We start from the raw sequence: 15,506 nt of genomic DNA on the forward strand, positions 1-15,506 counted from the left end.
AACCTCCCTTCCTCGAGAAATTGACGCCACTGGCAACTCCCAAGGTGCCCGCTCAGGAAAAGGCGGTGAAACAAAAGAGGGCGTTCTTCCTTCCTCGCCCCGCGGGCCTTCGGAAACCTACATCCGGTTGATACCACTCGGGTGCGGGGTCCCGGCTGTTGGGGTGACGGCGGAGAGAGCCCCAGCTAACCGGGTCGGTTCGGGCCGGGCCGGCTGGCTGGCGTGCTGGGGGGCGGGGTGGGGGCGGGTTCCCCTGGTAGCCCGCGGGGCAGCGGCCAGGGAGCCCCACCCCTTCCCCGCACGGCCCCCCGCCCCCGCGCCCGGGCCGGGTGCTTAGTCACCGTGAGGCTGCGCTGGCCGCCCGCCTTCTCCCGGACCGCCCGCGCCCCCGCCCTCCCCACCCCCCACCCCCCGCCTTCGCGCGCACTTCCGCGTGCATGGCCCTGCTGCGCCGGGCCCTGAGCGGGAACGCCGGGCCGAGCTGGCGGCGGGTGGCGCGCGCCTTCCCCCGCTTCCCGCTGCCTCAGTCGCGGCCCACCCGCGCCGGCTCCCGCGCCATGGCTTGCAGGCAGGAGCCGCAGCCGCAGCGCCCTCCGCCTGCCGCCGGCGTTGTGGCCTCTTACGACTACCTGGTGATCGGGGGCGGCTCGGGCGGGCTGGCCAGCGCCCGCAGGGCGGCGGAGCTGGGCGCTAGGGCCGCGGTGGTGGAGAGCCACAAGCTGGGCGGAACATGCGTGAGTACGAGGTCCCCGGCTTCGCGTCGTCTGGCAGCCGGGCTTTCTCCGCGCTCTGCAGGGGCAGCCTGTCCTCTTTCCTAGCGCCTAGGTCCGTCCGTCCCGGGATGGGTACCCAGCGCCGTGCTCTCTGCTTTCCCACCCGCATCTGAGGTCAGGGTCCCAGCAAGTTTAGAGGGGACGAGTGTGAAGGGCTTCTCTGCGGCTCCCAAACCCGAGCCGTGGTCTGTGCCAGCGCAGGGACAGTGTTAACCGCAGGTGGTTAAACCTAACAGAACTTCACTGCATCCTCCCTCCTCAAGGTGGAAGAGTGTGGCAACCCATCCTTGATCTCACCCCTAGATCCGTGAAACAACTGCCCGTGGAGAAATCGCAGCTGGCGTGGGGGGTAGGGAGTTGGGGAGCGGGACTGGGTACTGATCCTTGAGGAAGACGATCCTGATCCTCTCCTTTCACTTCCAGGGGCAGAATGATTTGCAGCAGGGGTTCTCGCCCTTGACCGCACATTCCAATCACCTGAGGAGCTGGGAAAATTCTGCTGTGGGTTCCACTCCCGCGACTTCTGATTTCACTCCTCCCAGGAGCAGCCTGGGCTTTGGGAGTTTTTAGAAGCTCCACGGGTGATTGATTGCAGCCAAGATTGACAACCACTGACTATAGATTACCTCGATGTAGGATTTACTCTTTTTTTTTTTTTTTTTAAAGATTTTATGTATTTATTTGACAGAGAGAAATCACAAGTAGATGGAGAGGCAGGCAGAGAGAGAGAGAGAGAAGCAGGCTCCCTGCTGAGCAGAGAGCCCGATGCGGGACTCGATTCCAGGACCCTGAGATCATGACCTGAGCCGAAGGCAGCGGCTTAACCCACTGAGCCACCCAGGCGCCCCTAGGATTTACTCTTAATTGAATTCTCAGACCTTTTTCTTTTTGTTGGTTTTGTCTTTTTTTGGGGGGAAGGGGGTAGATTTTAGAACCGCCTCCAAAAAAGAGGGTCGTAAAATCTTATGATTGAGAAGCTTTATCATTAAAAAATTGTTTCCATGTTACTGGTGTGGCCTTTTCTGTCGCAAGATTTGGGTGAAGTAGTTGCAATTAATGTTAAAATTTTGTATCGAAGAGTAACCTGGGATTGGGAAGTGTTCTCCACAGTGTTCTGGAGATTGATATTTAAATTGTGCCAGATTGGGAACTCCTTAAGGGCAGGGATGGGTTCATGTATTTTGCACCTCTTATCACCTTAACAAAATATCTTGCTCAATAACCTTACGCGTAATGAATCAAAATCAAAATTGACAGCTTGTGAAAGGGCTAACTTCATTGTCCAGTACTCATTTTTTACGTTCAAAATGAAAATGGGAATGGCAGAAGGGAAAAATCCCTGGTAATGATCAACTTGCTCCTTGACATCTTAGCGTAGACTCCATTAGTCTGTCTCAGCGGAAAGCAGATTGAGGGGTGCCAATAGGAGGCCCCTGGACAGCTGGTGAGAACTCTTGATGATTTCTCATCTTTGTACCTCCTTTCTTTTTTAAGATTTTGTTTTAAGTCATTTCTACACCCAGCCTGGGGCTCACATCCAGAGATCCAGAGATCAAGAGTCTCACACTTTACTGACTAAGCCAGCCAGGTCCCCCTGTATCTCTTTACTTTTCTCAGTTTTCCTTCTTCCGTGTTATGTCACACAGTTGTGACATCCATCATCCTTGCTTGGTTCCACTGATATTACTCAAGAAGGGGCTGGCCTCATTTTTAGGTTCTTCTTAGGAATATGAATACACACATATGAATACACTAAGAGGTAAATTACATCTGAGACCCAGCGAAGAATAGCTCTGGTCAGCCATTTACAGCTTCCTTATAAAATGCCTGGCCTTGCCTGTATCGTTCTGCTACAGCAACTTTTTTTTCCTGTAAACATTGGGAAATCCCCTACTTCACACTTGCATCACATTCCATTTGGTTCTTCTCAAACTGGCTTTTGGCTTTGAATTACAAGGAAGGGTGTGGGTATCTGTTAATATCAGAGAATATATAACAGTCGATAAGATGGGAGTTTGAATTTAAGAATTCCAGATATCTAGGCTAGCCATAGTTGCAGTAATAAATTTCTGATGTCCAGTGATTTCCAAGCAGGTGCAGGGAAAAGGGAGGCCCTCTGAAGCACATAATTTCATTTGTTCATGTCTTCATTTCGTGTATTCTAAATGCCCGGTACTTGGATTGAGGTAGGCAGAGAGAAAAGGGTAGATACAAATATTTATATGGCCAAAAGTCCCTTCCCATAGGGAATTTACAATACAGTGGGGAAGGAAAATGTAGACCTTAACTCCAAAATGTAGACCTTAACACCTTGCTGCTGATAGTGAAAAATTACAGTAGCTAAGAAGAGAGTTGGAACCATTACTTCTGCCTGGGCACTGTGGGACGGATGGTTTCTTGAAGGAGAGAGTATCTTTCTGAACCTGAACAGGATTAGTACCATTTTTTGATAGGGTCAGAGGCAAAGGCAGAGGGGCAGGTTATGTTGTGTAATTGAATTTAGAACAGAGGGTGTCTCTAATAGAAGTAAGATGTGGGAAGCTGATGGGTAGGTTGTGGTTAAAAAAAAAAAAAATGAACTTTCTGGGGGCTCTTGTTTGGCTCAGTCCGTAGAGCATGTGACTCTTAGTCTTGGGGTAGTGAGTTCAAGCCCCACACTGGGTGTAGAGCTTACTTAAAAAGAATGAAGTGAACTGTGTGAAAGGTTTTTGCATAGGGGAGTGGCTGCATAAAAGTGGTTTTATGGTAGTGGTACTAGTAAAGAAGTCCTTTGGGACAGTCAAGTAGAAATTTCTTTAACATTGATTCTTTAAGGGGTGCCTGGGTGGCTCAATGGGTTAAACCTCTGCCTTTGGCTCAGGTCATGGTCTCAGGGTCCTGGGATGGAGCCCCACATTTATTGGGCTTTCTGCTCAGCAGGGAGTCTGCTTCCTCCTCCCTCTCTGCCTGCCTCTCTGCCTACTTGTGATCTCTGTCTGTCAAATAAATAAATAAAGTCTTTAAAAAAAAATTGATTCGTTAAGCATTTTTTCCCTAAATATTTTGATTCTGGAGTGTGGTGAATTTTTAAAGTTGCTGTGGTTAAATTCACACTGAGGATTCAAATTAAAGTCTTCCTGTAGTTAGTGGAATTGTGGCTTTTTAAGATTTTTATTTATTTATTAGCGAGAAAGAGTGATCATGAGTTGTGGAGGGGAGAAGCAAACTCTTCTCCGAGCAGGGAGCTTGATGTGGGACTTGATTTCAGGACCCGTAAGATCATGACCTGAGTGAAGGCAGCCACTCAACTGACTGAGCCACCAAGGTGCCCTGTGGGATTGTGTTTTGTTTTTAATTGTTCTATTTTTGTCTGCTCATTTATTAATTCATATTGCCACCCATTCAGGTATTTTTTTGGATGCTGGGGTTTCGGCAGCAAACAAAGCAGATAAAAATCTCTGTCTTTGTGGAGCTTACATTGTAGGTGTTATCTGCAGTTTCTAAACTTTCTGTGCAATATTTTAATAATTTTTTAAAAGATTTTATTTATTTATTTGAGAGAGTGAGAGAGAGAGAGAGCAAGGACTAGAGAGAGAGCACACACAGAGGGAGAAAAAGAGAGAAGCAGACTCCCCTATGAGCAGGGAGCTTGATGGGGAGCTCGATTCCAGGACCCCAGGATCATGACCTGAGCCAAAGGCACACACTTAACTGACTGAGCCACCCAGGTGCCCCAATACTTTTAGCTTTATGAAACACTACATGGACCTGGTTATTTTCATTTCATTTAGGATTGGACTCACACAGATCTTTGTAGGAATTTGGGAAGCATTGTTCCGGTTCAGCACCCTTACTTTACTGAGGAGCAGCGTGAATGTCAGCTAAAATGTGGTTGAAAACAAACCAAGCATGCTATGACCTATGGAACTGGCGTCCTAGCCATTGGAAACTAGAGCTTTGATGTATTAGTGCGAAGAAACTGTGACTTGATGAACCTGTTTAAGCCTTATTCTTTACTACAGAGAAGGAACCTTCTTACCCCTCTTTCTTAGGGACCAGACATTTACTCCAAAAACACTTAAAGGGTCTGTCTACCACACTGGCCTTCACCCTGTAACTCCTGATTTAGTAGGTATGGTGTGAAGCCAGAGCAGATGTATTTTTAAAGAGCTCCATTCTGATTTTGGTATAACATGAGCCAGACACAGTGGCAGCGTCTTTATAGGAAGAAGGGACAGTATGAAGCATTAGGATGAATCTGGTGAATTATGCATAACTGCAGGTCAGCTGACAGTGAATGTGGTCCTAGGGTCATTAATTTCTTGGTTTCATAATTTTATGCCTCTGAGGCAGCTAGTGGAGAATGCCTTCCAAGGTTATCTACACAATGTGACTATTTGGCTTGATTTTCTGACTTTTCCTCAATCTTCCTTTTCTAGGAGGCTTTTTTTTTTTTTTAAACATTCTGTGATGTGATTGAGTAGGCCCCTTCCAAGAAGGCATGCGTTTCCTTCTTTCCTTCCTTCCATCCTTCCTTGATTTGACAGAGAGAGAGAGCACAAACAGTGGGAGCGGGAGAGGGGGAAGCAGGCTCCCCACTGTGCAGGGAGCCCGAGGTGGGGTTCAGTCCCAGGACCCTGGGATCATGACCTGAGCTGAAAGCAGACATTTAATCATCTGAGCCACCCAGGCACCCCAAAACGTTCATTTTCAAGATGAATGATGCATGTTGGTGTACCAAAGACTTTGTTTAAAAAAAAGTTGTTTTTTTTTTTAAATTTTTGACAGAGAGAGAGCACAAGTAGGCAGAGCAGCAGGCAGAGGGAGAGGGAGAAGCAGGTTCTCTGCTGGACAGGGAGCCTGATACGGGGCTCGATCCCAGGATGGTGGGATCGTGGCCTGGGTGAAGGCAGCCGCTTAACCAACTGAGCCACCTAGGTGTGCCATCACCTTTTTTTTTTCCTTTTCCTTTTTTAAAATTTTTTTTGGGGGATAGAAATTTTTAAGCTGTTAAGTTCAAGTGTGAGATGACTTCGCCCCATATTGTGTTCTGTAGGGGAGGAAAACCTTTTCCTCTACCCTCTTAGGTTTAGTAACTGGAGCCTGCAAATTAGGCCAATAGTAGACAGATTTATAGGAATTTATTTCACATGCAGATGGACTGCATGTGAAAAAGGAGCACTTAGGCCTGGGAGCTTAATACCAATATAACAAAGGGTAATAAATTGTGGAGAAGTGACTGGCAAAGGAAAGGAGGTTTGGGCTTCTAGTAGCAGTAAATTGTAGAAAGGTAAATATATGAGGGAAGCTAATGGAAGATAAAGGTTTTTTTTTTTTTTTTTTTTTTTTTGTTTTTAACACTTAACCAACTGAGCCACTCAGGCACCCTGATAAAGGTTACTTTATTTATTTATTTAAAAAAATTTTTTTTAAAGATTTTATTTATTTATTTGTCAGAGGGAGAGTGAGAAAGCAAGCCATAGCAGGCAGAGGCAGAGGGAGAAGCAGGCTCCCCGCTGAGCAAGGAGCCCGATGTGGGACTCCATCCCAGGATGCTGGGATCATGACCTGAGCCGAAGGCAGCTGCTTAACCAACTGAGCCACCCAGGCGTCCCTAAAGGTTACTTTAATAAGGTTTTTTTCTTTTTTTCTTTTTTTCCTGTAGATTCTGCTCACTGCTTTTTCCCTCTTCTGTGATTAGGGTTGTTCCCCTCCTCCTCGTATAGAAGAGGGGTAAGGAATACCTTCACAAAGGGAAATTTATGCCCTGTTATTAGGCAGAAAGAAGGAGGGCAGGGAGGTCCTCCTTTGCTTTTAATTATCTTTAGCTCAAAATAATCCATATGCTCAAGTAGCATAGTTTGGGGTGGCATATTCTGATCTCCTTTAGTTCAAAGTGAAAGAAGCAATTAGGGGCCAGAACTGCTATCAAACTTCTAATGGATAAACGAGGTCGAGAGGCCTGGGGTAGCTCTCCTCTAACATGATTCTACCCTCAAACTGGTCTTTATTTTTCTTCATTAAGCAACAAGTTGTGATCTGATAGAGTAGGATGTAGAGTAGGTTGGTTGCTAAAAGTGGGAAGCTGAAAGAAAAGAATTGAAAGAATTCAGTGAAGATCGTAATCTCTTGTTGCCTGTTGTGTTAAGTCATTTCTGAGGGCAGAAAAAATAAATGAAATAATCTTTGAATTCAGTTTTTGGCATCTCCAAAAAGTTAAGTGTAATACTTCCCTCATGATCAACCGTAGAGCGGGGAGAAATGCAAAGACTGCCCAGAGCCATAGTGAATGAGAACCTTCTGGAAGCTTTGTCTCTGTGGTTCAGTTCTCTGCCTACGCAGACCTGGGAAGAGTCAGCTTGAGGAAGAGTTCTTTCTGATTTACTGCTCCTTTGCCCCAGGGCCTGTGGGAGCACATGTTCCAGTGTTCTTGCTGAGTGTAGTAATCCTGTGGTGAAGAGTAAATGGGTTCTTATGGAATAGACGAGCAGTTCTCACCAATGAGAGTTGGTACGAAGGTTTGATTACTGGGCCAAAAGCCTCCCTCCTCTCCCCTGCCCTCCCCTCCCCTCCTCTCCTCTCCTCTCTTCTCTTCTTTCCTTTTTTAATTGAGGTATAATTGACATATAACATTGTATTAGTTTAGGTATACAGCATAATGATTCCATATTTGTGTATCCGGTGGAATGATCACCACCAGAAGTTGAGTTAAACTTGTCCCCATACAGAGTTACAAATATTTTTTCCTTGTGGTAATTTATTTTTATTTTAAGATTTTTAATTTTAATTTTAATTTTAATTTTTAAGCTATTTTATTTTATTTTATTTATTTTTTAAAGATTTTATTTATTTATTTGACAGAGAGAAATCACAAGTAGACAGAGAGTCAGGCAGAGAGAGAGAGAGGGAAGCAGGCACCCTGCTGAGCAGAGAGCCCGATGCGGGACTCGATCCCAGGACCCTGAGATCATGACCTGAGCCGAAGACAGCGGCTTAACCCACTGAGCCACCCAGGCGCCCAAGCTATTTTATTTTTATTTTAAGATTTTATTTATTTGAGAGAGAGTGAGAGAGCGGGCACGAGCAGGGAGAAGGAGCAGAGGCAGAGGGATCATGACCTGAGCTGAAGGGAGATGCTTAACTGGCTAAGCCACCCAGGTGCCCTTGTGATAAGAACTTTGAAGATCTACTCTTAAGAGTAGAATTTGCAACTTCAAAAAATGCGATATAGTATTATTAACCATTAACCATGCTGTGCATTACAGCCCCATGACTTACTGATTTCTAGCTGGAAGTTTCTACCTAATAAAAAGCCTTCTTGATTACTAATGTCATTGTGAATGGTGCTTCACAGTGCCAGTTGGAGAGGGTAGCAGGAAAGACAGGGTATTTATTTATTTATTTATTTATAGATTTTATTTATTTGACAGAGAGACACAGCAAGAGAGGAACACAAGCAGAGGGAGAGGGAGAGAGAGAAGCAGGCTTCCCACCGAGCTGGGAGCCCAGCAGGGTGCTCTATCCCAGGACTCTGGGATCATGACCTGAGCCCAAGGCAGACGCTGAGCCACCCAGGTACCCCTAGTTGGGGGTTTTAAAAGATGCCTGAGAAACAAGCTTCTAAGTAGACCGCTGTTTGTATTTATCTAGGCTGAAAACAATGACTTACATATTAACAACATGTAAATCAACTGACCCTTGGAGGTGATAACATGTACTTTTTTTTTTTTTTTTTTTTGGATAACATGTACTTTGATATTATGATGCCGATATCTCCACAAAAGGCTGAACACACTTTAAAAAAAAATTTTAAGCACGCAGTACAGTATTGTTGACTTTAGGTACAATGTGATACAGCAGGATACGTAGAGCTTACTCATCCTGCTTAACTGAAATTTTGTGCCGGTTGATGAGTAACTTCCCATTCCTCTCCCACCCCTGCCCAGACCCTGGCAACCACAACTCCATTCTTTGGGTCTATGAATTTGACTGTTTTAGATATCACATGTAGGTGGAATCCTGCAATATTTGAATTATTTCCTTCATTTTAGTATAATGTTCCAAGGTTGAATATTCATTTTTAAATGGACATTTACAAAAGGAGATCATACCTTCAGTATTTTTAAAAAGATTTTGTTTATTTATTTGAGAAAGAGAGGGAGAGAGTGAGAGCGAGAATGTGCACATAAGCAGGGGATTGGCGAGGGGGTAAAGGCAGAGGGAGAAGCAGGCTCCCTGCTGAGCAGGGAGCATTACCCTGGACTTGATCCCAGGATTCTGGGATCATGACCTGAGCTGAAGGTGGACGTTTAACCGACTGAGCTGCCCACGTACTTCAACACACCTTCAGTATTGACAGGAAGCCCTTAAAAACAGAAAGTTACCCTAATTTGTTTTGTGGGTTTAGAGTTTCGTAAGGTGTGGCACACCTGTATTTGTAAGTGCCAGATAAACGAGTGATCAGAAAGGGTGGGGTTTGTTGAAGTAGGCAAATCCAAATGTTGAAATTGGTCTTTTGATTTACCCTGTTGATTAATTTTTTTGCGCTAGGATTTGTATAATAGTGCTTTGTCATCTGCCTCAGAAATCTGCGGGGCTAGAAGGAAAGGCTGCCTCTGAACCTCTCAAGGGTCCTATTTCTTTGTAAATGGTACTTTGAACAAGTCATAACAGAGAATGTTTCTTGTAGAGTCAGATTGAAGGCATTTAGTGGAAAGACTAATGATCTTATCATTAATAATCACTTATTCACTGGGTGTTACAACATTAGATATGAAATGAGGATACATAGGATACTAGGTCCTTTTCTTTTGGTGGGGAGCAGGAGATGTGGGGCCAGGGCGCCTGAGTGGTTCAGTCATTAAGCGTCTGCCTTCGGCTCAGGTTCGAAGGATCCAGTCCTGTTGTTAGGCTCCCTGCACAGCACGAAGCCTATCTCTCCCTCTCTCACTCTCCCTGCTTCTGTTCCCTCTCTTGCTGTCCCTTTCTCTGTCAAATAAATAAATAAAATCTTAAAAAAAAAAAAAAAAAGATGTGGGGCCACACATCACTGCAGTGTGCTCATCAGGGGGTAGAGAACTGGTGGTGCAGAAGTTTTGTCTCATGTAGCTACTTTTGGGTCCCCCTGCATGCCTCAGAGTAACAGGTCTTTTACATTTGACAGTTGAGGGACGCCTGGGTGGCTCAGTGGGTTAAGCCGCTGCCTTCGGCTCAGGTCATGATCCCAGGGTTCTGGGATCGAGTCCCACATCAGGCTCCTTGCTCGGCAGGGAGCCTGCTTCTCCCTCTGACTCTGCCTGCCTCTCTGTCTGCCTGTGCTCACTCGCTCTCTCTCCCTCTGTCTCTGACAAATAAATAAATAAAATTCTTTTAAAAAAAAAAAATTGACAGTTGAGGGGCACCTGGGTGGTTCAGTAGGTTTAGCATCCAGCTCCTGATATCGGCTCAGGTCATGATCTCAGAGTCATGGATCAAACCCTCTGTTGGGCTTTGTGCTCACTGGGGAGTCTGCTTGAGATTCTCTTTCTCTCTCTCTCTCTACCCCTCTCCCAGCTCACGCTCTCCGATGCGCACATTCTATCTAAAATAAATAAATAGGGGTGCCTGGGTGACTCAGTCATGAAGCGTCTCCCTTCAGCTCAGGTCATGCTTCCTCTCCCACTCCTCCTCCCCTGCTTGTGCTGTCTGTCTCTCTGTCAAATAAATAAATAAATAAATAAAATCTTAAAGATTCAAAAAAAATTTTTTTCTTAAAAAAACAAAAGATAATAAAATGAATAAATCAATCTTAAAAAATAAAGTTGACACCTGGGATTGAGAGGTCTACATTAATCTTATATTCTGCTTAGCTGAGTATTGAGTCAAAGCCAATTTATTTTAAAGATTTTATGTATTTATTTGAGAGAGAGAGAGAGCAGAGAGAGTGAGAGGGAGAAGCTGACTCCTCTTTGAGCAGGAAACCCAATGCTGGGCTCTATCCCAGGACCCTGAGATCACTACCTGGGGGAAATGCTTAACCATCTAAGCCACCAGGTGCCCTAAGCCAAAATGATTTTAATTCCAACCTTTGTTACTGTCTCTTGTATCACTTCATTTTCTTGCTTTAGATTCTGCTTTATACATAATACCTTTTCTTTCTCCCTGAAGCTAGATACCTCCCAGTACTAATCTTTAATTATAGTCTGAAATTTGAAGGTAAAGACATGGATATTGGTTGTTTAATATGTGTCCAGATACGATACTGTGATTTATGATAAAACAATATACCTTTGGTCTTGGTTCCCATTCCTGGCACAGAGCTCCTAAAACCCCTTGGAATTTTCTAAGTGATACGAGTAATAAAGGTATCTTGATATTTATAACAAATGAATATTTCACACCTAAATATGTTAATGAGGTGACTGTTGGAAAGATCCTAAGGATGAGACATGGTTGGCTGGAGAACTAACTTTGTGATTTGAGGGTTAGGATTTCATTTCTACCTCCCATCCCCTGCCACCCGTGTCTCCCCCTCCTCCGCCTCTGGGGAGGAGAGAAGGAAGAGGACCTGGAGGTTGAATCACTTACCAGTGGCCAAAGACTTAAATCAATCGTGCTGTTAGGTGCAGGTGGCATTCTTGACAGGTGCAGTTGTCAAGGGACCAAATCCTCATTTTACCACCGACAAGGGCAGTGTGAAGTTTTTACCTATCTAGGCAGAACCAAAGGTGAGAGGGCCCGGCCTAGAAACATGGTGAAGCCCCTGAATTTTACCACGTGTATCATCAGACTCTTCCCATGTTCTGTCCCTGTTGGGAGAGGCCCCCTGTCTTCACTGTGAGCCAATGCCGGCAGGCCAACTGAAAAGGATTCTGAACACCATCGGGACAGGGAGTTCTTAGAAGTGGACTGTCAGATTGTAAGTAAGGCAAAGCTGCCGGAGTGTCTCTGCTGTTGGGTGTACTGAGGAGTATGAGAAACTTGTCTCTAAGGTTTATCATTGGTTAATGCCCCTCTGAGGGCTTTGCTGGGAAATTTGCCAGGTGGAAAGTGTTGTATGTTTCAGGTCTTATCAGCTTTGTGCACCCCTGGGAAGTCAGAGCCCTGAGAACCCATCAACCTGGTGTCCCAGCCTGGGAGACAAGCTTTCTGCCATCAGTCCATTTGTTCTTGAAAGGGAGCCAGCCACCAGGGGACTTGATCTCTTCTTTTTTCAATAAGCTTCTGTGAGCTCAGAGATCTAGAGGACTGCAGAAATAATTCAGGGGAGTCAATGTCATCATTAGATCTATCATAAATTAGAAAAGAGGTGCTTCATTTGCATTTTCTGTCATCTTCTCAAAACCTCTGTGTTAGCATTCCCATTTTATGGAATAGGAGACTGAGCTCAGGGATTTAGAAACTTACCCACCAACAGCCAGTAGGTGGGAGGGAAGGTTGGGATGCAAACTCATGTCTGTCTGACTCTATGCTTGTGTTCTTTCTGACCACCTGCTGTGCTTGTCAGCTGGAGAGGAAGAAGGGTTGAGCATGACTGTATAGAGCTTTCCACCTTTGGCTTCCCCAGCTCTGTTAACTAATGTGTCTTTTTCTTCCCTTTCAAATCAGAGAGGCATCTGGTCATCAGTTATGTTGTGCTGAAGTGTAACTAGGCTTCTAAAACCAGTGGAAAGCCCTGGAGGCCCATTACTGGAGTTGCCAAAGTAGGGCGAGTTGTATTTCTTTTTTCTTTTCTTTCTTTCTTTAATTTTCTTCTTAAAGATTTATTTATTTATTTCCAAGAGAGAGAGAGACAGAGCAAGTAGAGGGAGAGGGAGTGAAGCAGACTTTCCGCTGAGCAGGGAGCTGGAGATCACGACCTGAGCCAAAGTCAAGTCAGCAGCTTAATCAGCTGAGCCACCCAGGTGCCCCAGGGCGAGGTGTATTTCAAGGTCATGAACTCTCTTCAGTTATAGCCCAATCCCAGACCCAAAAGGTACTGTGCTAGAATATAGACTCTTTGGCCCAAAAAGGTCACAGTTTTCCACTTCCTCTTCCTCTTGATTTCTAGCCTAAGGCTTCAGAATTTTCAGGAATGGAGTGATTCTGCTGCCGACCCTTGAGTCAGCATCTTGGATTATGCTGTGACTCTGGTTGGAACTGGAGGCTCCAAGAGAACAGGGACTAACTATGCCTGTTTAGGGTTTTGTTTTGTGTAAAGCCTGACACAAGTGAGTGAATGCTTAATCAGTACTTATGAATGAATGAATGAATGAATGATTGCAAGTTAAAACATTATAGAAGGCGAAAAGTCTGAAACTTCTAAAAAGCAAACCAAAGTTAGTCATAACACTTGGCACAAGAGAGAGATTGTCTTGGCCCTTGGAAGAAGCATGTCCCAAACTTTTTTAGAAATTGCCTTAAAGGGGCGCCTGGGTGGCTCAGTGGGTTGAAGCCTCTGCCTTCAGCTCAGGTCATGATCCCAGGGTCCTGGGATCGAGACCCGCATCGGGCTCTCTGCTCAGCAGGGAGCCTGCTTCCCTTCCTCTCTCTCTGCCTGCCTCTCTGCCTACTTGTGATCTCGGTCTGTTAAATAAATAAATTAAAAAAAAAAAAAAGAAATTGCCTTAAATAGCTTTCAGATAGCCTCAAATGTGCAAGAGGAATATATTGATGATGACTGAGAATGGTTCAGAACATTTAGTTTCTTACAACAATTTACATTGCTTTTGAAGTTCCTGGGAAGCCAGAGAAGGTTGACTGTAGGACAAATAGAGTGTATTTATTTAGTGTATTGAAATCATCTCTACTTTTGGAGAAATTGGTTTTGGAGTCTGTCTCATTGAAGCCTCTTTTTTTTTTTAAGATTTTATTTATTTATTTGACAGACTGAGATTACAAGTAGGCAGAGAGGCAGTCTGAGAGAGGAGGAAGCAGGCTCCCTGCTGAGCAGAAAGCCCGATGTGGGGCTCGATCCCAGGACCCTGGGATCATGACCTGAGCTGAAGGCAGAGGCTTTAACCCACTGCACCACCCAGGCGCCCCTCATTGAAGCCTCTTGGTGAACTTAAGCTGTGGAGTGCAGGGTATAGAGCTGTGCATAGAAGGGACTGGAAAGCCTGCCCACCAGATGAGCCAGGAAAGGCAGGTCTGATGATAAAATCATTGCCAGGGGGCTGGATTTCAGCTGCCTTCCTCTCTTCTACCACATAGGAAACACCTGTCTTCCTCCTTCATTAGAATTGGCTCATTCCAGCTATTTCCATAACTCAAATACTTGGGAGTTGAGAAATAGCAAAATAGCACATCCTCTGCTTAGACCTATGCAGGGCAGTGTAGGAAGAAAGCTATAAATTATTCTGATTGCTAATATAAAGTACTTTCTGAATAGCCTGCTTGTAATGCTAGTGTAGGTGTGATTCCTTTATTTTATGAGGCTTGAATTCTGCACCCTTCTCTCAATGCTGAGTTCCCTTTTCTCTTGCCTTCTGAATCCTTATTGTAGCAAACTCTCATGAAAGATCCAAGTCCAGAGTATATGACCTCTTTCTAGAAGAACCTCCAAATGACTGATAGCTTGCACAACTGTAGAGAAACATAACTCACTCCTTTATAATCCCTGAGGGCAGAATAATGGGAAATAACAGGATTAAAATGAAATCGCAGGAGGTATGCTGCAGATAGAGGACTAGCTTGTGACTGTTCATAAGACCTTTTTCAAATATTCGTGATCTTAATGAGATTTGGGCAGGTTTCCTTTACTCTAGCATTTCATATAAAATCCCTTGGCAAGTGTGTATATATTTAGTTCAGATTTCACCAAAGGATACCTAGAAAATATTCGGTAAGAAGTAGGCTTGTATTCTTTGGGCTTATAGGGAGCCTGCCTAGTTCTTACGGTCGTGATCAACAGAGCCGCAAGCATCCAGTATAAATTATGTCCAGGGGCGCCTGGGTGGCTCAGTGGGTTAAGCCGCTGCCTTTGGCTCAGGTCATGATCTCAGGGTCCTGGGATTGAGTCCCACATTGGGCTCTCTGCTCAGCGGGGAGCCTGCCTCTCCATCTACTTGTGATTTCTCTCTGTCAAATAAATAAATAAAATCTTTTAAAAAAAAATTATGTCCAAAAGGCATCTATTTAAATATTGAGTCTTTACTCCATGCCACTAGGCATGAGTGAACATACTGATATTTTTAAGGATATATAGTGGAGACCTCGTTTAAATCTCATAACTTTACGGGTTCCTGGACTCCTGATTTCAGCTCACGTCATGATCTCAGGACTGGGAGATCAAGCCCTGCATCAGGCTCTGCTCTGGATAGGGAGCCTGCTTAAGATTCTCTCTCTCTCTCTCCCTCTGATTTCCGCACACCAACCCCCCACCCCCACTCATGCTCGCTCTCTCTCTCTCTCTCTGAAAAAGTTTTTTAAGATTTCTTTTTTTTTTTTTTTAAAGGACAGAGAGGTAACACAAGCAGGGGGAGCAGCAGGCAGAGGGAGAAGCAGGCCTCCTGCTGAGCAGGGAGCCCCATATGGGGCTCGATTCCAGGATGCCGGGACCATGACCCGAGCCAAAGGCAGAGGCTTAACGACTGAGCCACCCAGGCTCCCCTAAAAAATGTTTTTAAAAAGATCTCATAACTTCATTGTAATGGCCAAGATGTTACCAACACCTCCCAGTCAGTATTTATAAGATTAAAAGGTATCAGGAATACACATTACATGACTGGTTTCCAGAGCTGAGGGGGTCTCTAATTTGCCCTTTGAAAGAGTGAGATCAATGTAGTTTTCCTTCTG

The 15,506-nt window shown here is 44.9% G+C and overlaps 1 protein-coding gene across 1 annotated transcript in view; it reads left to right on the plus strand.

The window, feature by feature from the left end:
* Nucleotides 1-405: 405 nt before the first annotated feature.
* The window catches only part of GSR (glutathione-disulfide reductase), a 47,607-nt gene continuing 32,506 nt past the window's right edge, over nucleotides 406-15,506 (plus strand). Inside the window, exon 1 of the mRNA XM_044225435.1 lies at nucleotides 406-734. Within this exon, the coding sequence (XP_044081370.1) occupies nucleotides 438-734 (297 nt within the window). The 5' untranslated portion in view covers nucleotides 406-437. The remainder of the gene's footprint in view (nucleotides 735-15,506) is intronic.

This window comes from Neovison vison, chromosome 11 (assembly GCF_020171115.1).
Source record: "Neovison vison isolate M4711 chromosome 11, ASM_NN_V1, whole genome shotgun sequence".
Taxonomy (NCBI): domain Eukaryota; kingdom Metazoa; phylum Chordata; class Mammalia; order Carnivora; family Mustelidae; genus Neogale; species Neogale vison.